The sequence below is a fragment of the Amblyomma maculatum genome, chromosome 2 (genome assembly GCF_055883805.1).
Source record: "Amblyomma maculatum isolate TAMU_Amacu chromosome 2, ASM5588380v1, whole genome shotgun sequence".
In the NCBI taxonomy this organism is placed as follows: domain Eukaryota; kingdom Metazoa; phylum Arthropoda; class Arachnida; order Ixodida; family Ixodidae; genus Amblyomma; species Amblyomma maculatum.
Window position 1 is genome coordinate 205,486,229 of NC_139345.1, and position 22,335 is coordinate 205,508,563.

At 49.4% G+C, this 22,335-nt stretch overlaps 1 protein-coding gene across 1 annotated transcript in view; it reads left to right on the forward strand.

The window, feature by feature from the left end:
- The window catches only part of LOC146201109 (uncharacterized), a 140,043-nt gene that overhangs the window by 94,060 nt on the left and 23,648 nt on the right, over positions 1–22,335 (forward strand). Inside the window, exons 6-7 of the mRNA XM_084592492.1 lie at positions 2,684–2,789; positions 19,045–19,206. Coding sequence (XP_084448618.1) covers positions 2,684–2,789; positions 19,045–19,206 — 268 coding nt within the window. The remainder of the gene's footprint in view (positions 1–2,683; positions 2,790–19,044; positions 19,207–22,335) is intronic.

Consider the following 22,335-nt stretch of genomic DNA (forward strand, 5'->3'; position numbering starts at 1 on the left):
TGTTTCTGAAGGCGTTGCTTTACATTACGGGGCCCACAAAGCAGCTGAATGTCAAACGCCGCCAAGGCAGGTTTTCTAGCAAGACAGCGGTGTAGCGTGAAAAATCGCTCCGCCGGACCAGCGCTGACCGCGGACTTGAAAGGCCAACTGTTCGAACTTTTAGCTACTGACCACACCTGAAACACTGAGTTGTGCATGGTCAAGGCAGAATTTTTCCACTGAGCACTAATAGCTATCGATTTCGCGCCCAATATTATGACAATCCGTCCTCTCTTCGATCATTGATACGTCCACAGCGGAGCATTTATGCGCATCAGGGTAGGCCAGCCGTGGGAACACGGATGCGTGGTTGTAGCAACGATCGCTTGCATGACACTCTCTCCACAATTCCAAGAATCAGCATCTGCAACGAAATGTGCAGCGCACATTTTTCTACCGTGTACCGAAGTCCGGTGACGCATGCATATCTCCCGCGCTCGTTTCAAAGCTGCGGCCGTTCAGTCGGGTAACGCTAACCTCAAGCATGCGGGCGTTTAAACTACATGTATGCAAACTTCAACGACGAGAAAGAGATGCAGGCTGAGTACTTGTCTAGACTTCCCTAAATACCAAAAAACATTGCTGTTTGTAGGGAAATGGATCATTCGCGCTTCTAGCTTTCCGGTTGTGCAATCATGTATTGCGGTGAAGCGGGTGTTCGCCTCGACGAGTCGACGGGCAGCTTGCCGCTATAGCAGCGTATACGCCTCTAGTAGATTCGGAATGTCTTTTTCCACTGCTCTGAGGTAGAATCTAAATGAAGGATTTAACTAGAAACATCCTGTTTCTGTCTGCATGTGAGGAATGAGCATAATGGCATTTGACATACAGGACGCGTATACACACTTTGTACGGCCGAATGTTCTGCACGGCGAAGCTGTGTGTGTTGTGCCGGCGCTCGATCTTCGGAGGTCGATGCAGGATCTAAGACAGCGTAAATGCTAGAAATAGCTCGCTTGCATTACGGGCCGATCAAGGTGATAGTTTAGTTCGAAGCGAAAACTCCTGAATGTGCGTGTCCCGGTGCCAGCTGGTGCAGTACGTCGCATTGCCTTCAGCTACGTGCATGACAAGCGATTCTTGCCGTACACAATTTTGAGTGAAGAGAGTGATCTATATGTTAGAATGGATGAACTCTTCATAGCACCTCATCGGGAGTCGCGGCTAACTGATATTATAGCGTAGCAAGCGGAATGCGAACATACGCATTCGACGTCCATATAGCCATGAGCCTGTATATCGACATCCGCTGTATCTTTACGAGAATCGAATGGGTACGTCGGACGTACCTTTAGACACTTCATACTGTGTACGCAGAGCATGGAACTTCGTTCTATCGTTCCCCGCCAAAATTTCTTGCACCGACGGCTGAAGCTGCTCAAGAGTTTCTTGTCCCAGACGATAGACCGTTCCATCATTAGTAGCAACAGTAAAAAATCATAACTATAACGACCTCATTTACGGAAGCTTTGCCGTTGAGTGCCAGCATTTCCCGCCGACTTTTTCCAAGCTTGAGCTACGGAGGTATAAAATGCATGCCAGTTGTTGTTGTTAAGAGCTTTATTTTTCTAACGATGTAGGAGGCCCCCTACTCCCCGCCCCCGCATGCACAGTTTTCGTTGATGGCGCACGCTACAACTGTACAGTGCTTGCAATTGCCTCGACATCCGTAGCGGGTACCGCACCATGCCTCCTGTAACCTCCGCGGCACTGTCGAAAGGTGCACCGCGCACAAAAGTGTTCGTCATGGTATTATACAGTAAAGCAAAACAGCGAGGAAATTATTATGCTGCTGTAATCAAACAGCAAGAACAAAAAAAAAGGAAACGGCGATCAATCTCTTCTCAGGTTCTCTCTGCACTTTCAGTGTATGGATATGAGGTGTGAACGCAATAGGTAAATGAAAAGCTACGTTTACAACATTTCTCATGCATTTAATCATTTCTTAATTCATCATCATATATCCGACTGATGCCCTGAGACAATAAATTTCGTTACAAAAAAAATCATCTACTCACGCGAAATTCAAAGTTGGGCGTGCGGGTGTTCCATCGCGAGCGGCGCGCACTTCGCGGTGACGTCGACACCGTTCACGTTCTAAACATGACCATTCTCGAACAGGCGGTGTCCTTTCGCCAGTATTGGCTTTCGGAAGTAACTCTGAAGACATTCGATTGCCTCAAAACCGCAGAAAATGAGAGCCGAGATGCTTCCCGCCGTACAACGCGAACGCAACCCGACCGCACCGGCCGCCTCAGAAAAATTGGCGCCGCCGTTGGCGGCGCTGAAAGCTGCGCTCCACTAGCGCCGCCTGGCCACTGCAGGTTGCCTATTACGTCTTCGTTGCTCAGCCGCTATCTCTTCTATCTCTGAACGCTAATGCTAAAGATTGGCGAAGGGGCTTACGGCCCCCACTGTTACACTACATGGAAAGAACTGAGTAATATTGGACAGCCTCCCCCCCCCCCCCTCCTTTCAGGATGCGATGACACTGCTCCAGTATTCTGTGTATTCTTTGCTGCAGTCCAGAGCAGGCGGCCTACCACGCATACAGCCCGTCAAATGCGTGCTTTCTTTTTCCCTTTCTGTCTGCATAATTGCCGGCATCTTGTGCCCCAATGACATTTCTCGCTCTCTGGCGCAGACGACCGTCGCTGGTGTTCGTGTACAGAGTGTCGGGCCGCTCGACCTACTACACGAGCCCGTACTACTCGAACTTCTTCATGCGCCAGAAGAACGATACCCCCGTGGTAAGCGCCTTTTTTCTGATGCATCGGCAGTGCACGCTTTTGCTTCTCTTCGTGGAGATGTTTGCATTGCCCCGTGATTGTATTTCTCTTTTGAGGCAAATATGGGACCCCATGCTGCCAAAAGTAAACTCTGAGATCAGTACACCTTGCATAACATTTACCGCACAGTCGCACACATTGGGGGTGCTTCAGTTGAAAGGATGTGCGACACGAGGTTTTCTGGAAGCGCTTGTGCGTACAATGTATCTCACTCAACCCACGACGACCGCTGTAGCTCGGGGGCTATACCGTACAGACATCTGTGGAACAATAAAGATGCGGTTGCGCTGCTGTCAACAAATAGGCGTAGCAACAGTCATGTGGCCTTTACGATATCATTTAAAAACCGATTTAAAATTTATTTTCTTATTTTTCATTGCACCTTTGAGGCCATGTCTTTGTTATTAAAACAACTGTTCATTCCAAATACGCAACTATAGAGCATGAGTTGAAGGACAGGTCAATTTTAAACCACTATATGTATGCGTAGGAGTTATCAACATGGGGTCGGGCGTGCAGCGTGTAACTACTCCCCTGCCGCCATAAAACTTGAGATAAACAAACATTTTCGAAATAATTTCGAATCGAGAACGCCCTTATGCAGGTGGCTTTCCTTGATGGCTGGAGAGAGCTCCAAGAAATAAAAAATAATCATACAGCGTCATTTCGGAGATATCTGCTTAAACCGTGACAGAGAATGTACTGATGCTGGGCATTGCTCCACAGCGCACAGGAGCTCAATCGACGCGGTAGTTTTATGCAAATTACACTAAACTTCCTGCGCTCCGACATGCTGCCGCGGGAGCTGCATTTATCATTGGTTGTAGTGTGCTAATCGGCATCGCTTCAGCTCCTACATGCACAGGCGTGTTGGCGCGCCGGAAGAAGTTGGCTGCTATCTTGGTGCTTGCATACGCTTAGTGCTGCGCAGCAAGATTCTCCTGAGCAGTTGAATTCATCTGAACTCCCTGAATAAACGCAGTTCTACAATTGGTGGAGGTGATGGATATGTTCACATCGACACTGAACATCAAGCCGTAGATTTCCCCCGGCGTCCGCCATGCAAGACAAGGCCACTTCGACATTGCCGCCCGCTCCCCCCATGGCATTTGTTCTGGAGTCTTACGGCAGCGCAACCCCTGCCCATTCAGTGGCATGGCCAATCAAGAGGTCGACGACTGGCTGCATTCACATGAAAGAGTAAGCAGCTACAACAAAAGGGATAACTATTACAAGTTCGGTAAAGTTATATCTTATCTGACGGACATGGCGAACCTTTGGTTTTGCAACTATGAGGCTCTCACCTTGGTCCGAATTTAAAATAATTTCGCGGAAGAGTTCAGCCGCCCGGCAGTGCACAAGATTCATGCCAAGCAGCGCTGACGTGATCGTGCTGAGCGCACTGGCCAGACCTTCAGAAGATACATTGAGGACATTGTTGACCAGTGTACACGCGTCAACCCGGTCATGACGGAAGGGGATAAGAGTCATCACTCCCTCAAATGCATTGCGGACGACGCAGTTTAGATGCTGCTAGCAGCCAAAAATCCTATCATCATCCGCGAAGTCAAGCTTTGCCAGAGCTACGAAAGAACTTCACAAGCAGCGCACTTCTCAGCGGCACACTGCTGTCTGCGATGAGATCCTATCCGCATTGGACATGGGGTTCTACAACTTCTGAAGACACTGTCTTGATTCAATACATCAAAGCCTTTGCTCGCGAAAAGATCGCACGCCAGCTGTCACTCATTCCACATTTCTAAGATTCTGGCCGCCTCGTTCCTGAACTGGCTCCATCTTTGGCCCTACCGTGCACCACGTCTTGCAAGAACACATCACTGATGTCTTGCCGTCCAACCATGTGCTGTTGGCAGTGATGGCACCTCGATATACTCCCAAGTAACGGCCAATGTGGCACTCTCACTCACAGATGGTCCCTACATTCACTTCCCTGCCTTCCAGCCACCGCATGCGCAGCCTTCGTTCCAAGCCATCCCATGAAGTGTCCGTCCACACCTTACAACCCTTTAGCCTACTGCCGACAACCGCCCGATCTGCTACGTTCGTGGTCGACCGGGCCATGTTGCACGCCTTTGTCGCCAGCTTCTCAGCCTTATATGCGATCCTACCCATGCGATATCGAGCCATGCTCGCAGACGACTCCGCCGGGTTCGCACTTTGTACCCCAAGATCGCTAAACCTACGACACTAGCCGATCACGTTCTCCTCGTCGGCGATCACCTTCTCCGATGCTACGACTTCCTACTGGTGACGTTGACGAAAACTAACAGTCGCAGTTCCCATGGCATGAACTGCGCTTGTTTCAAATTCCTCAAGTGCACAGTGTCTTTCCGATAACGTTACCAAAGTGTTTCTGAAAGTTTACACAGTTCTCGCTCCCGTCGATATTGGCGCAGCCGTCTCTGTTATCTGTGAATCACTCTGCCATCGGCTTCGCAAGATGACATCTCCGCTTTCAGATTTTTCGCTCCGCACCACCTTCTCACAGAAGATTCATCCCTCAGCATCTTGTACGCCCCATGTTCATTCACAACGTTTTGTGTACCATTGGGTTTATTGTTCTATTTAATGTTCACATGATATTATCCTTGAATACGATTTGTTATTGACTCATCGGGCCGTTATTGACAGCGCCCGCGTGGAATTTGCCTTCGCTCCCCTCTGTGACTCCTACCTGTGTGACGTACCTGCTCGGAATGCAAAACTTCTGGTCGCCCATGACACCAATATTACTCCGATTTCTCCTGTCCTCGTACCGCTCTCGTGTGAGAGTGTAACCTCTTCGACTGCTATTTTCACATCTTCCGAAACTGCCTCCCGCCTTCCCTGCCTCCTGTTTACGGTCGCAGTTTTCGAAATCCAAGACGGTCAGAGTGCAATTTATGCCTCGAAACCATCTTCTTGCCCAGCAGTCCTGCTCAGCGGCGAATGCACTGAGCGTTTTGAAGAACTTGATCCCGCTCATATAAATACTCTTCTTGACATCAACACTTCCTTCGACTCTTGTGTTCTACGCTCTTACGTTGTTTAGAGCGCTTCGACACCCTACCACGTTTTCAACATGTTATTGACACTAATCTTTACCTTGCGCAACGTGATCAACTCGTTGCCCTCCTGAAAACGTTTTCTTCCTTTACCCTACCTCAAACTGCCTTGGGCCGTACGTCGGTCCTACAATACACCATCGACCCCAGTACAAACGCAGCTTTGCGCCAGCGCCCCGATCGCGTGTCGGTTTCTGAGCGCCAATTGCTAATCACGTTGACGACGTGCTTAGCCGGGGTGTCATACCGCCACCCACAGTCCTTGGGCGTCTCCAGTTGTGTTGGTATCTAAGAAAGATGGTTCCTTCCCGTTTTGTGTCCACTACGCAGGCTTGATAAGATCATGCGAAGGGACGTTTATCCTCTGCCACGCATCGTTGAGGCCTTGAACTACCTGCCAGGGTGCCGAGTTCCTCTGCTCGTTTCAAGTGGCGAACCTGTATCTGCTATCATGATGACATCGTAGTCCTTTCTACTGATTTTCAATCTTCAGATGAATTTGAAAAAATGTCGCTTTGTTGTTCGACGATTGACTTCTAGGTTACGTCGTTTCTAAGGACGGCATTCTTCCCGACCCCTATAAACTGCCGAGTGCAGTTGCCGAATTTCTACACTCAACATTGCTGAAACAACTCTGCAGCTTCGTCAGCCTGTGCTCCTACTTTTTCAACTTCATCCTAAATTTTGCCTCTATATTTGCCCCTCTTAGCCAGCTCTTCGCCGGCAGCTCTGACTTATCCGCCTAGACGTAAGCATGCGATGATGCCTCAGACACCACGCTCCCTTTTGATTTCATCTCCCATTCTACGCCACTTCAACCCGACGGCGCCAGCTGACATTCACACGGACGCCAGCGCAGCGGTATTGCGCTAGGTGCCGTCCTCACCTCAAGCAAGCCTACGCGAGTATGTGGTGGCTTACGTTAGCCGGACCCTGACGAAAGTGGAGTCTAACTATGCAGTTACGGAAAGAGAATGTTTGGCCATTATTTGGGCCATCAGATAATTTTGTTCCTATGTGTACGGCCGACCGTTTATGTTGTCACTGATCATCACGCTTTGTGCATGGCTAGCCTCTTTGAAAGACCCATCGAGCCGCTTTGCTCGCTGGGCTCTCCGTCTTCTGAAGTATGACATTCGTGTCATTTATCACTCAGGCCTGGAGCATACCGACGCGGATGCTCTTTCGCGCTCGCCACTACCTAGCTCTGATCTGATCATCTGGTCAAATCTGCGCCTACCATTTGTCGTCGCTTGCCGGCGTCGACAAGGTCACGGAACAGCGGAACGACCGGTGGATAGCTTACATTTCTAGACTTTCAACTTACCCTGCTGGGCGTTCGCCCAGAGCACTCGTCCGCCAAGCTCACTATTTTTTTTTTTTTCATTTGTGATGACCGGCATCATCGCCGCAATTATCTTTTCGACGAGCAGAAATGGCTTTCAGTCATCCTTCATCATCTCCGCGCCACCATTTGCACTGCTTTCCATGCTGACCTGCAATGTGCCCATGGTGGAGCGTTGAAAACCTACACGCGCCATAGTCTGCGATTTTACTGGCATGGAATGTGCCACTTTGTACGTCCGTTTGTGCGCTCTTGCCCGTCTTGCCAACGCCTTAAAACTTCTCACAAGTCCCCTGATTCGTTGCAGGCGTTGCCATCTCCCGTCCATGCTTTTGACCGCGTTGGCATAGATATCTATGATCCTCTTTCTATCACTTCCGCTGGCAACCACTGGATTATCATTGCAGTAGATCATTTGACCCGATACACTGAGATATCACCCTTACCCTCTGCTTCCGCACGCAACGTCGCTTCTCAAGAATCTGGGTCTTCGCCTTGGTGCCCCCTGCGAAGTGCTAGCGACTGCGGACACGTTTTCCTGTCTGACAGTCTTGAGGCACTCCTGAAGGAATGCCGTATCATCCACCTCACTTCTTTCTGTTACCACCCTCAGACCAGTCCCGGACAGAAGATTTTAACTGTAGTCTCAGCGACATGCTGGCTATGTACGTGAACGTCAACCATTCCGGTTGCGACCCGGTTCTTCCCTTCGTCACTTACGCATATAACACAGCGATGCAAACCTCCAATGGATTCTCTCCGTTCTTTATCATTTAAGGGCGCGAGCGAACTTGCAGTATAAACACTTCTTTCCTACCGCTCTGATATTTCTTAATCAATGCCACTCTCCAACGTCGCCACGTACGTAGATTGCGGTTAGCTTTCTCGCTCGCTCACAACGGAAAACGCATGGCGACAAAAATACCACCGTGACACCGACGAGGCTTCATCATATCTCCCCAACTCTCTGGCGTGGCTATAGCTGCTTTCTACAGCCACTGGCCTCTCAAAGAACTTGCTTGCTCGGTATCACTGTCCTCACCGGGTCCTTCAGCAAACTTCTTCCATCATTTATATAGTTGAGCCCGTTACGCCGCCAGCAGACTTTCGTCGCCAGGGTCACGAACAGCCAATGTCAACCGACTGAAGCCCTATTACCCTATGTGAAGCCCCTGTGTGATTTCAGCCACTTAAGTCGCAGAATGGCTGCTTTTCTACAAGGGGCGAAACTGTAGTGTGCAAAATCGTCACCGCTTAAGCCACTGACATGCACTGGCATGTTGGCGTGCCGGAAGACGAAGAAGGTGACTGCCGTCTTGATGGTTGCATACGCTTAGCACTCCGCAGCAAGATTCTCCTGAGCAGCTCAATCGATCTGAGCTGCCCAAGTAAGCAGAATACTGCAATTTGTTTGTTTATTTCTATATTGTAATGGGTATTGCACCAAACGTCCAGGCAAAGTCCTGAGCCTAGAAGACTTCCGAAGTCCGAGAGTGGTCCGAGCAGCGGTCTGAGCGCGGTTCCAGGCAACCAGTTTCGTCGTCTACGCCAACCGGCAACCACTTCATCGTCTACGCCAACTAGCCACTGATTGTCTCCGCTTCGTCGTCGACTATAGCTTGTATCACTGCCCCCCTCCTCTGTAGCATCGACTAGATGCGACGCGGTGCTACTAGGAAGAAGTTAGCGAAAGGGTGCACAAACGTGTCACAAGGACCCAGCGGCGTTGACGAAAATTTCAGTCATGCACGATCATGATAGGGCTTCAGCCGAACCACGTGCACGACTTCAGGATGTGGCCTTCGGGATGGAGCTGAAGCTGTGGAAACAACGGCGTAGGTGACGTCACTGATACGGCAAACAATCTCGTAAGGGCCGAAGTATCGGCGTAGTAACTTTTCAGATAGGCCGCGATGACGAACAGGTGTCCACACCCAGACGAAGTCGCCCGGCTCATAAGTGAGGATTCTTCAGCTGAGGTCATACCGAGCAGCGTCATTCGCCTGTTGTCGGTGGATTCTTAGGCGTGCTAGTTGCCGCGCTTCCTCAGCACGCTGAACAAAGATGTCGGCGTCAAGTTTGGTGTCAGAGCCGCAAGAAGGACCAATTGGCATCATGGGATCCAACGGCGTGCTCACTTGGCGACCGAAGACAAGTTGGAACGGGGTCAGTCGCGTCGTCTCTTGAGTGGCGGTATTGTACGCGAAAGTTATATGGGGCAAAATCGCATCCCAGGTGCGATGTTCTGCGTCCACAAACATAAAAATCATGTCAGTGAGGGTGCGATTGAGGCGCTCCACCAGCCCGTTGGCCTGAGGGTGATACGCCGTCGCACGTCGATGGCTAGTGTGAGTCAGAGTCATGACCAACCGAATTAGGCGAGCCGTAAAAGCTCTTCCACGGTCAGTGATTACCATGGCGGGGGCGCCATGACGTAGGACAATGTTATGAACGAAAAACTGAGCATCTTCGGCTGCAGTACTTTTAACAATGGACGCGGTCTCTGCGTACCGTGTTAGGTAGTCTGTCGCGACGACTACCCAACGGTTGCCAGACGAGGATTTCGGAAAAGGACCGAGAAGATCCATGCCCACTTGATGGAAAGGGGTCTTCGGCGGAACAATAGGCTGAAGAAATCCAGCGGGTTACAATGGCGGAGACTTCTGACGTTGGCAGTCACGACATGAGCGTACATAGGCCCGCACCGATGGCCGTAACCTGGGCCAATAATCAGTTCAGTTCAGTCGTTCAGTCGTGTCCGACTCTTCGTGACCCTATGGACCATGTCACGCCAATAATACGTTTGACGAATTCGTGCAAGTGTACGGCTCACCCCCAGGTGGCCGGCGGTGGGTTCATCATGACAGGCACTCATTATATCTCGGCGCAACTCGGAGGGCACGACAAGGAGAAACGTCTCTTCACTGTTAGCAAAATTTCACTTGTAGAGCACGTTACCACGAAGAGTGAACGTTTGAATACGGGGAATACGGGCGTCGACGCCCTGCAGATAGTCGACGAGAGACGCTACCTCTAGGTCCATTCTCTGCAGCTGTGCCATTTGGGTTGTAGTAATAGCCCCCAGAAAGGGAAAATCATCGGCCGTTTCTTCTGAACATATGGCGATGGGCGAGCGCGACAGGCAGTCAGCATCTGGTGCTTCCGTCCTGATTTGTATACGACTGTTACGTCATACTCTTGTAATCTAAGGCTCCATCTAGCCAATCGTCCTGAGGGGTTTCTGAGGCTCGCGAGCCAGCATAATGAATGGTGGTCGCTTGTAAAGCGGAAAGTTCGGCCGTAGAGGTATGGTCGGAACTTTGTGAGGGCCCATATTACCGCCAGACATTCTTTCTCAGTTGTTGAATAGTTGGTTTCAGAGCGGGTAAGTGTTCGGCTCGCGTAAGCGATGACCCGTTCTGCATCGTCTTGCCACTGAATTAGTACTGCACCAACCCCAACGTTGTTGGCAACAGTGTGAACGTCAGTTGCGGCGTTTTCGTCAAAATGGCCTAGTATCTGGGGATTCTGTAGGCGGCTGCGAAGCTCAAGGAAAGCGGCCTCTTGTTCACTTCCCCACAGGAACGGCGTGTCATCTCGAATCGGTGTGGTTAGCGGTTCCGCGATGTGCGAAAAGTCTCGTACAAAGCGTCTGTAATAGGAGCACAAACCTAAGAACCGTCGAACAGCTTTCTTGTCAGTAGGGTGCGGAAAACCACAAACGGCAGCTGTCTTTTCAGGATCCGGGCGAACACCTTTTGCGCTGACCACGTGACCAAGGAAGCGAAGTTCCTCAAAGTCGAAGTGACATTTCTCCGGTTTGATTGTCAGGTTGGCGTCTCGGAGAGCTTTTAACACAAGGCGTAACCTTTCTAGGTGTTGGTCGAAGGTGATCGAAAATATGACGACATCGTCCAGGTAAACCAAACACGACTGCCACTTCAAACCGGACAGAACGGTGTCCATCATGCGTTGGAACGTGGCCAGTGCCGAACATAGGCCGAACGATAGCACCTTAAACTCATACAAGCCTCGGGTGTCACGGAAGCCGTTTGCTCCCGGTCTCTCTCATCCACTTCTATTTGCCAGTACCCACTTTTTAGGTCTAGCGACGAGAAGTATCGGGCATCTCGCAGTCGATCGAGTGCGTCGTCTAAACGGGGAAGTGGGTAAACGTCATTTTTAGTGACGAGATTAAGTTTTCTGTAATCGACACAGAACCGCAGAGTGTTGTCCTTATTTCTGACGAGAACAACTGGCGAAGCCCACGGGCTTGTAGACGGCTGAATGAAATCTTCGGAAAGCATTTCGATGACCTGTCTCTGAATCGCTGCTCGTTCCGTTGAAGAAACGCGGTATGGGCGTTGGCATAAGGGGCACGTGGTCTCGTCTGTTATTATACGGTGCTTGGCGACCGGAGTTCGGCCCACTTTGGAAGACGTTGCGAAGCAGTCTGCAAAATCTGCCAAGACAGCCGAAAGCAGATCCTTCTGAGCCGGCAATAACTCGGTGTGTATTTCGACAGGTGGCAGAACGTGGCGAGGTCCAGTGTCGTCTTGAAGAGCTTCTTCCACGGTGCACAAATGTGGACACTCCGCGACGTCTTGGAAGAAGGAGATCACCGTGGCTTTGACGAGGTGCTGAAATTCGTTCGAAAAGTTGGTGAGCAGAACGGTAGTGCAGCCATCCCGTAGGTGGACGAGACCTCGGGCAACAATGAGACCCCTCTCAAGCAGCAGTGGGATATGACCCTCCGCCATGCCCTCAAAGTCATGAAATAGGTCATTCTGCACGCGCATTACGACACTGCACCGTGGTGGCACCGTGACATCATCCTGCACATTACGCAGAGCATGGCTACAGGGATCGCGGGTGTCGAAGCGTGCCACTGCCCGTTTAGTCGAGAATGTGACTCGTGCCTCGTGTAGGTCGATCACACACCGTTCACCTGCAGAAAGTTGAGCCCCAGAATCAAATCTCTCGAACATTCGCGCAAGACAACGAATTCCCCGACGTAGACGAAACCGCGGATGCCAATTCGGGCTGTGCACCTTCCGGCCGGGCTAATGAGGTGACCTCCAGCCGTGCGAATGCTAGGGCTCAACCATGGCGTCACAACTTTGCTCAATTCCTGGGCGAGGGCGTGGCTCATCACTGAATAGTCTTCACCGGTGTCAAGCAAAGCGATCGTGTCAGTTCTGTCAAGTGTCACGCATAAATCAGAAGTAGCGCGTCGGATGCTGTCGCTACCCTGCCCCTGTGAGAAATCAGCGTATCGGTGTATCGGCGGCGGAGGATATTCAATTTTTCCGACAGCAGCGGCCCTGCCTCCGGAGACCGCTGGAATTGGTTTTCCTGGTGTGGATTGGGGAAAGCCGCTCAGTATTGCTGGCATCTCTGCGAGGGCTTGGGGAACGGTACCGCAGCGGAGATGACGATCCTGAATCATAGCGCCTGTATCTCCCAGGCCTCTGACGGGCCTATGGATGAGCTTCAATTTCGAGCGGCCGTTCACCGTTCCGTGGACAGGGCGCGTCGGGTCCGAAGCCGCGAAGTCCCACTCGGCGATACCGGCATGCACGGTAAAGGTGACCGGCCTCCCCGCAGTGGTAGCAGATTGGCCTGCAGTCCCGCATACGCCACACGTCCGACTTGCGAGGGCGTGGAACAGGCACCACAGCTTGAGCCGATGCGTCATACGGACTGATGTGGCTAACCACCGGTGTCGGGTCAATAGGACCACAGGCAGCTGCTTGACGTGCAACGAACGCGTACGTTCGTTTGTTGTCGACCCGTGGAGGCATGGTAGCGACAGTATCGTAGGCAGCTGCCTGACGAACAACGGATGTGTGCGTGGGCATTTCATCGACGCGCTGCAGTACGTTGGTGACCGGGAATTCACGAGCAGCCTGGCATACTTCATCTCTGACGACTTCGGTCAGTGATGTCACTGGCGCACTCTGAGGCAGACGGAAACGTTGGAGTTCCTCTCGAACAATCGACCGAATGAGGTCACCTAAGGCGTCCGCACCGCCTCCATGGCACGACGACAAAAGATCTGGGGCCAGGCTGCTGACATCTTGGTTGTACTGCCGGGCCCGCTGTTGGAGCGTCGTTTCCATGGTCGTTGCCTCCGCGAGGAATTCAGCAACGGTACGCGTTGGACTGAGAACGAGGCCCGCAAACAGCTCCTGCTTAACTTCACGCATGAGGTGACGAAGCTTCTTCTCGTCTTTCATATTGGGGTCTGCGCGCTGGAAAAGACGGGTCATGTCTTCACAGAACATGCGCACACTTTCATTTGGCCGCTGGTTTCTGGACTGGAGCGCAGCTTCAACTTTCTCGCGGCGGTCGGCGTTAGGGAAGGTGGTCAGAAGTTCACGGCAAAATGCTTTCCTGGTGGTAAGGGCGCCCTCGTGGTTTTCGAACCACGTACGCGCAGACTCTTCTAGGGCGAAGTACACATTATTGAGCTTTCGCTCGTCACTCCAGCCGTTGTACCGAGCCACTCGCTCGAAGGTCGCCAGCCAATCCTCAGCGTCTTCGAAGACGTCGCCGTGAAAAGATGGTGGTGTTCGCGGCGGGTGGCAAAAGATCGGATCTGAGAGCCTCGGATCAGTGGCCATGTCGAGGTGGCTCGAGAGGTGCGGCTGCGTGATCCTCGTAGGGGTAGGAAGGGGCCCAACCTCAGGCGACTGTCCGCGGAGGCGGCGACTGAGTCGCTGGTGGACCGGAGTCAGATCCGTCGTGAAGCGTGTAAACGTGGGAAAGCGTACCCAGCGCACTCCACAAGACTGTAACGGGTATTGCGCCAAACGTCCAGGCAACGCCCTGAGCCTAGAAGACTGCCGAAGTCCGAGAGTGGTCCGAGCAGCGGTCTGAGCGCGGTTCCAGGCAACCAACCTCATCGTCTACGCCAACTAGCCACTGATTGTCTCCGCTTCGTCGTCGACTATAGCTTGTATCAATATATATTCATTATATACCTCAAATGCATCTCATGGGTTATCGCGTCAAGGGAAATTAAAAAGTAATAGAAAATTTTCGACGATGTTTTTAAAATGAAAGGTGCTGTATGGTGTGGAGTGGGGCTTCCATGGTAGGCCTTTTAAGTGGACTGCTACTAGAAAAATTGCAGGGGCGCAGTAGTACGTGCACAAGGTGGATAAACAGCTTTGGCTTGTCGGTGCAAAAGTAGACCTGAAGAGCTGGTTTGATATCGGCAAAGGTTCAGCGATAAAACCTGTGAAAGAGGCTATCTCAAGATTTTGCGCCGTGTCTCGAGCTCAGGTAACTAGGTTGGATTCCAAGGCTCTGGCGCTAGAACGATAAAAGCAAAGTGAATGAATCTAGCTGCTGAGTTTTGAACAGAGTCATTTTAGACGCAAAAGAAATTTCAGGCGCCGAAACTGTGAATGCATATTGCAGTTTAGGACGAGATAATATTGCCACGGTGTGAAGTCTGATCAGAAGTCACCGCGGGACACAGGAGTCACAGAAGTTACAGTGCGGCAGGAAACTAGCAGGTCCGCTTCAACATAAGAACTTCGGTTTCTTCGCCTCGAGGAGACGAACTTCGGTTTCTTCGCCTCGAGGAGACGAACTTTGATTTCTTCGCCTCGAGGAGACGAACTTCGGTTTCTTCGCCTCGAGCAGGCACACGCTCGCGATCAGCGCAGAGGGAAGACAAAGAATGCACCGTGTCATTGCCCCCCCCCCCGGGCACAAGAAGCACTGACACGATGCTGGAAGTGTGGGTAGAGATAAAAAAAAAACACTGCACGAGGGGCAGTTGCTCGCGCACAGAAAGAGTCAACACTATCGGTCGTAATGCGGTTTCAGGCGGACTACGTGGACCACGTCCGACAGCGTGGAGCGTCGGGACTTTTTAAATCCACCAGGAACGACCTCATAGGTTAGGTCCCCAAATTGGCTTACCACTTTGTACGGGCCAAAGTAACGACACAGGAGTTTCTCGCTGAGGCCTCGTCGACGTAGAGGAAACCAAACCCAGACACCGTCTCCAGCTGTGTACCGGGCGTCACGGTGTCGGAGGTTGTATCGCTGGGCGTCGCGGATTTGCTGATTCTGAATTCGCAGCCTGGCCAGCTGACGGGCCTCTTCGGCGAGGTGCAGAAAGGTGTGAACATCTGCTTGTTGGTTGCCGTTGTCTAGATGTGGTAACATGGCATCAAGCATCGCGGTCACCTCACGGCCATGGACCAGACGGCAAGGTGCCATGTTCGTTGATACCTGGACCGCTGTCATCATCATAATCATCAGCCTGATTATACCCACTGCAGGGCGAAGGCCTCTCCCATATTTTTCCACTTAACCCGGTTCTGTGCTAGCTGCATCCACTTGACCAATGCGAACTTCTTAATCTCCTCCGCCCACCTAACTTTCTGCCGCCCCCTGCTACGCTTTCCTTTCCTTGGAATCCAGTTTGTTACCCTCAGCGACCATCGATTATCCTCTCTTCGCACTACATGTCCTGCCCATGTCCACTTCTTAATTTCTACTAGAATGTCGGTAACTTGAGTTATTTCTCTGACCCACTCTGCACGCTTTCTATCTCTTAATGTTACCCCTACCATTTTTCGTTCCATAACCCTCTGGATTGTCCTCAACTTAAGTAGAACTCTCTTGGTTAGCTTCCACGTTTCAGCCTCATAGGTAAGTACAGGCAAGATGCACCTGTTGTATACTTTCCTCTTGAGCGATACCGGTAAGCTGCTAGTTATAATCTGCGAGTGCTTACCAAATGCACTCCATCCCAATCTTATTCTTCTTGTTACTTCCTTTTCATGGTCCGGATCGGCGGTTACTAGCTGTCCTAAGTAGACATATTCGCCTTCTACTTTCAGTATTTCGCTACCTAATGTAAACTGCTGTACCTTCCCGAGACTGTTGAACATTACCTTAGTCTTCTGCATATTGATTTTCAAGCCTATACCTTTCTACTTTTCCTGTCTAGGTCATCAATCATTATTTGCAGTTCATCGCCCGAGTTGCTTAGCAAGGCAATTTCATCAGCAAATCGCAGATTACTGAGGTATTCTCCATCTACCCTTATCTCTAACTGCTCCCATTCCAAGTCTCTGAATACTTCCTCTAAAGAAGCTGTGAATAGTGCTGCGGAGATTGTGTCTCCTTGCCTAACACCTTTCTTTACGGGAATTCTGTTACTTTATGCAGAACTATGGTTTGCTGTGCAGCCACTATATATATCTTCCAGCACTTTCACATACGGCTCGTCTACCCCCTTACAGACCAATCAGCTTACGTAAAAGACAGTAAGCTGATTGGTCTGTAATTTTTAAGGTCCTTAGAGTCCCCTTTCTTGTGAATGAAGATAATGTTTGCATTCTTCCATGGTTGCGGTGCCGTTGATGACACCAGGCACAGCGTATACAGGGTGGCCAGTTTTTCTAGCACGATATCCCCCCCCGTCCTTCAGCAAATCTGTAGTTATGTGGTCCTCTCCAGCTGATTTCCCCATTTTCATAGTTTCTAGTGCTTTCTTGACCTCGTCCTTCGTCACTGGTGGAACGAATGACTGTTTTTCCCTACCGCCAATCTCATTACGGTCCTGACTACTTTGGCTACTGTAGAGATCTGTATAGAACTCCTCGGCTACTTTGACCATCTTTTCCATATTAGTGATGACGTTGCCGGCCTTGTCCCTTATCGCATGCATCTGGTTTTTGCCTATGCCCAATTTCTTCTTTACCGCTTTAAGGCTTCCCCCGTTCTTTACAGCATGCTCAATTTTCTTCATGTTATACTTCCTTATATCGGCCACCTTGCGCTTATTGATTAGCTTTGATATCTCGGCCAATTCGATCTGGTCTGTCGGATTGGAAGCTTTCATACTCTGGCGTTTCTTAATGAAATCTTTCGTCTCCTTAGACGGCTTACCGGTATCCTCTCTAACTATCCTACCACCTACTCAGTAATGATATCTCTGAAAATATTGTTCCTTGCCTCTAGGATAATGTCGCCATTCTCAGTTAGAGCTGAATACCTATTCTGTAGCGAGATCCTGAACTCTTCTGCCCTCCCCCTCACCGCTAATTCGTTGATGGGTTTCTTTCTTACTAATCTGTTGCGTTCCTTCTTGAGATTTAGGCTAATTCGGGACCTCACCATCCTGTGGTCACTGCATCGCACTTTCCCGATTACCTCTACATCATGCATAATGGCGGGGGTTGAACACATTATGAAGTCGATTTTATTTTTAATCTCTCCGTTAGGACTTTTCCATGTCCATTTCCGATTCTTCTGTTTGCTGAAGAAGGTATTGTTGATTCGTAAGTTATTGCGCTCTGCAAACACAACTAGTAACTCCCCCCTGCTATTCCTAGAACCAATGCCATAGTCACCTACTGCCTTGTCTCCTGCCTGTTTCTTCCCTACCTTGGCATTGAAGTCGCCCATTAGTACAGTATACTTCGTCTTTACTTTTCGCATTGCTGATTCTACATCTTCATAGAAGCTCTCAACTGCCTGGCCATCATAACTACATGTAGGTGCTTAGGCCTGTACAACCTTCAGTTTATACCGCTTATTAAGCCTAGTTACGATGCCTGCAACCCTCTCATTAATACTATAGAATTCATCTATATTGCCCGCTATATACTTATTGACAAGGAAACCTACTCCTAGTTGTCGCCTCTCTGGTAAACCTCGATAACACAGTACATGCCCATCCTTCAATGCAGTATATGCCTCATTCGGCCTCCTAACCTCACTAAGCCCTATGACATCCCATTTCATGCCCTCTAGTTCCTCTAACAGCACTGCTAAGCTAGCTTCACTAGCTAGGGTTCTTGCATTAAACGTTGCCAGGGTCAGTTTCCAATGGCGGCCTGTCCAGCGGAGCCAGGCTTTCTTAGCACCCCCTGCTGCGTCACAGGTCTGACCGCCGCCGTGGTCAGTTGTTCCGCAGCCGCTGGTGACTGAGGGCCGGAGTTTTATGGAGCTTATCATAGGAGGTTGCGGCCAATTACTGCACCATGGTGGCCAACTCCTGTTCTGGTGAGGGAGTGCTTTGCCGGAGGTGTTCACCGGCATCAGGTCGCACCCCAAACCTGTATATACAATTCCATCGACACGCGGATTTTTCGTTTTTTTTTTCATCCGGTGGAGAATTGCGTGGCACCGGGATTTGAACCCCGGTCCTCTTGCATGCGAGGCGGATGTTCTACCGCTACGCCACCGCTGCACCCTGGACCGCTGTATTGTATGCAAAAGTAACGTACGGTAGCACTTCATCCCACGTTTTGTGCTCTACGTCGACGTACATTGAGAGCCTGTCAGCGAGTGTTTTGTTCCAGCGTTCAGTCAAGCCGTTCGTTTGAGGACGGTATGGTTTCTTCGCCGAAGGTGGTGCTGGAGAAGATGGTGGCGGCCTCGCAGTACGAGAAAATTTTAGAGGCGCGAATTCGAGATCAAGACCTCGAAGCTGTCAGATACTCTGATGGGTGGTCAATATTATGTGGGCGAGAGACTTAACAGAACAATATAATGGTAAACTATGTCGTAAATAAGACAGGGTACTGTTAGTTTCGTTAATAATCGCTGTAATATTGGCTGACCAAGAAAGATATGATATAATAATTACAAGGCGGCTAAATGCAGACGTGGAGGAAATATCGGCGTCACATTGCACATAAATGTCGCACAGTCAAATAATTATCGGTGTTTGCAATCAGGTGGAAATTAGTAATACCGTTGTTTTCTCAAAGTAAGGCATTGCATCACCGAGGAAGCCTTCTTCAGACGAGATCATGTTGATGCACAGAGCGAGCACATCAAGCAAGACGTGGCCGATCCACTCTCCCAGATTCAGGGTTCCAAGGCGGTCGCGGTCTCCCTGTCCCTCATGGTGCGCAGGTGCAACAGGTTCTCTCTCGACGGCAACCAGCCGCCCAACTGCACAGAGCTGCCACTCGACTACGCGCACGTGAGTCCTAGAAGGGGCTAACCACTATTCAGTTCAAGTGGTATTACACTGTAGGATACAATTTCGGCCAGTCAACATAAACGCGACAAGTCAAGGGCCATTTCATCGAAAACACTGGCGTCTTTTTCAGGGAAGTGCTCTTCGTTGTCAGCGAAAATCATGAGAATGCCTCTGACAGGTGGCAGCAGATCACTCAGGCGCGCTCATGCCCACGTTGACCGGCCATGGGGGGGGGGGGGGGGGGGTATAGGCAGGAATCACTCTTCCGGGACCCTAGGATCCAGACGCAAGCACTCTACCCTAGGCCACGCAGGCACGTCCGTATCATGGTGGAAAAATTGAAAAGGTCTCAACAAGCGCTAAGAATAGATTTATTTTCATGTATTATGCATACATACGTGAGGAGACGGGAAAATAAAATGCAATCATGCAGCTTGAATAGGCTCCCACCCCCTATACAACAGCAGAGCATCAGCTACAAGCTCACAACATATTAATGAAACAAATAATAAATTATTGAACTACAGTCAGTGCAGCAAAATAATTAACAATGAATAAAAAACACACAATAGGAAATACACACAGTGAATTGAGAAAAAAGCACAAAAAGAATATAACAGGAAATGAGTCATATTGGAGCATGCCAATAATTTCACAGATGCGACGAAAACCATGATAAAAACAATCGGTTCAATGACATTAATGACAGGTTCTCTATATTGATTCCCTCTTTCCATTCGGAATGGTACACGCAACATTTCAATGTCGTAACTGGTCCGTGAATGAGGTACAAACCAAAATTCGGGTTGTCGCGTTGAATAATAATGACTGCTAGCTTTTAAGCATGCTATATGGGTCATCAAATTTAATTCATATTTTTGTTCTGAATGTTTTGAAAAGGCGATACTTGTATTGGTCTCATAACGCTATTAAATTAAACTTTTTCATCAAAACGTCAGGGAATTGTGTTGAACAATCATTTAAGATAATTTTAATCAGCCTATTTTGGAGTTTTATTAGCTTTGACATATTTCTTGCCCTAGTTGTACCCCACGCCAAAAGACACTACTGCATTTTGGAAATAAAAGGGAATGATAGATGACAAGTCTAGCGTTTATACGTAATAACTGCCTGTTGCGAAATAATATCCCCTATTAGACGTGCTGATTTACCTACGACATGATCGACGTGCGTGTCGCATTGCATATTTTCTCGAAAAAGTACGCCCAGCGCCACACGACTGAGCGGGTTTTTGGAGTTATAAACGGTGACGTATATGGCCACCAATAGACATTAGCAGAAAAATGCTGTAATATTTGGAAAGCGTGCATTGAAAGGGAATGAAAACAATTAGTTTAAGTACAAAGCTTTGTCAGAATCAGTAAATAACGAAAAATAATATACACATTTTTTTTTATCATTCATAGTGTTTACCAGTCTTTCTTGTGACGTTCAGTTTTTTTTAACGTGTGAAAAATATTGGTAATTCCAACAATTCGCTCTCCAACAGGCCAATAAAAAAGTGAGTGCCTATATACGATCGCTGATCCCTAATTTATCAACCTGTCGCACCGAGAAACATTCGAGGGATTGAGACCAACCCGGCATACAGGTTACCTGAGCAGCGCGGAATGCACCGCGGTGAACAATTCTAATTGTTTCGTAATGGCGAGCTGAGCTGAGAAGAATCTGATAGCTTCTATTTTCTTTATTATGGACATTAAGTTAATGAAACCTAAAATTATTTGCATAGTGTGCATAATTGTGCAAAAACTCATTCGCGTCTAAAAAGAGCAAGAAGGCTTCTGCTGTGAATCCGTCCTGATGCTATACGCTGATCACAACTGCGTATATATTCCACTCGTAATTAACCTTATTCAGCTGACTGGGGACCGATAACTAGCTTTATTGGCAAAGGGCAAGAAACAGTCGGTACTATTGGTGAGCGTAAGATCACATGCATGTATGACTGACAAAACAAACAGCAGGAAATTATAGACCTCGATCATTCGTTTCTAGACGCCTTTAGAAACGCTCCTGACTCCGTCCGAGTCAATGGCAGCCCTGACAAGAGCGCGAATATTTCATGTTCGGCAACACTTGAAATAAGTAACTGAGGCGGTATGATGTGGTATCCAAAGAGGATGATTTCTTCGGGCCCTACTCCATATGCGTACGGGTCTTGATTCGCCGCATCCTCTTGAGGTCCCCGTCGAGCGGCTCATGCAGAACGGGGTGTTTCTTTGTCATTGGAATATCGTGCTCTCAGCTGGAATTTTTCAGCCCTTTACGACTTTCGACAAGTGTGCAGGGTAGTCACGGAACCTTGTTGGCACCGCATCTTTCGCTAAGACACGGTCACTGCGGTGTACGTACGAACTTCGAATTTGTACATGGCTTGCCACGTTTTGGACACGAGATGAGGTTTGATGCTCTTCGCATAAAACGTTTTAAGATTGCAGCAAACGATCCTTAGGTGGGATGCCATTTTTTCAAAATTTCTAGCGTCATTTCCCTTTTAGTGCCAAAGACAGCGAAATCTCTTTGCACTACTATAGGCTGTCGAGCATCGCGGAGCAAAGCACTTTCATCCCGTCGTCGAAGCATCGAAACAGCAGCGTCAGCAACATACACCCCAATCAAAATGTAGTCATTTTTCAGTCAAAGACAAACAATACAGACCGAATTGGAAGCCCGTTGCGTACAAAACCCACGTTGAACGGTGCGTTCCCTGCAAGCAAATGACGACGACGCGCACCCACTTTTCTGCGCCGACCTCTGTCGGCAAGTAGCAAAACTGCGAGACTCATAGTGCAAAATTCAGAGCGTAGGTCAAGCGGTGCCGTTGGTACACTTTTCTCTTCATATACCGTCGTCTTGGTTAAAGCGACACATAAGAGAATACCTCTCTGCTGGTTTTTCCACGGGATGTGACAGCTTAAGACTCCGTGCTAATGAATTAAGAGATAATAGAAGCAGAAATTGAGGGATTAATAACTAAACGATTAGCAAATCTCATGCTCTCGAACAAGGATCCCCAACAGAAGCCACACAATGAAGCCATAACGCTGTCACGGCGCCCCAAGCTTAAGTATTGTGCATTTTTTTTGTGGCATAACAATCTCTGAG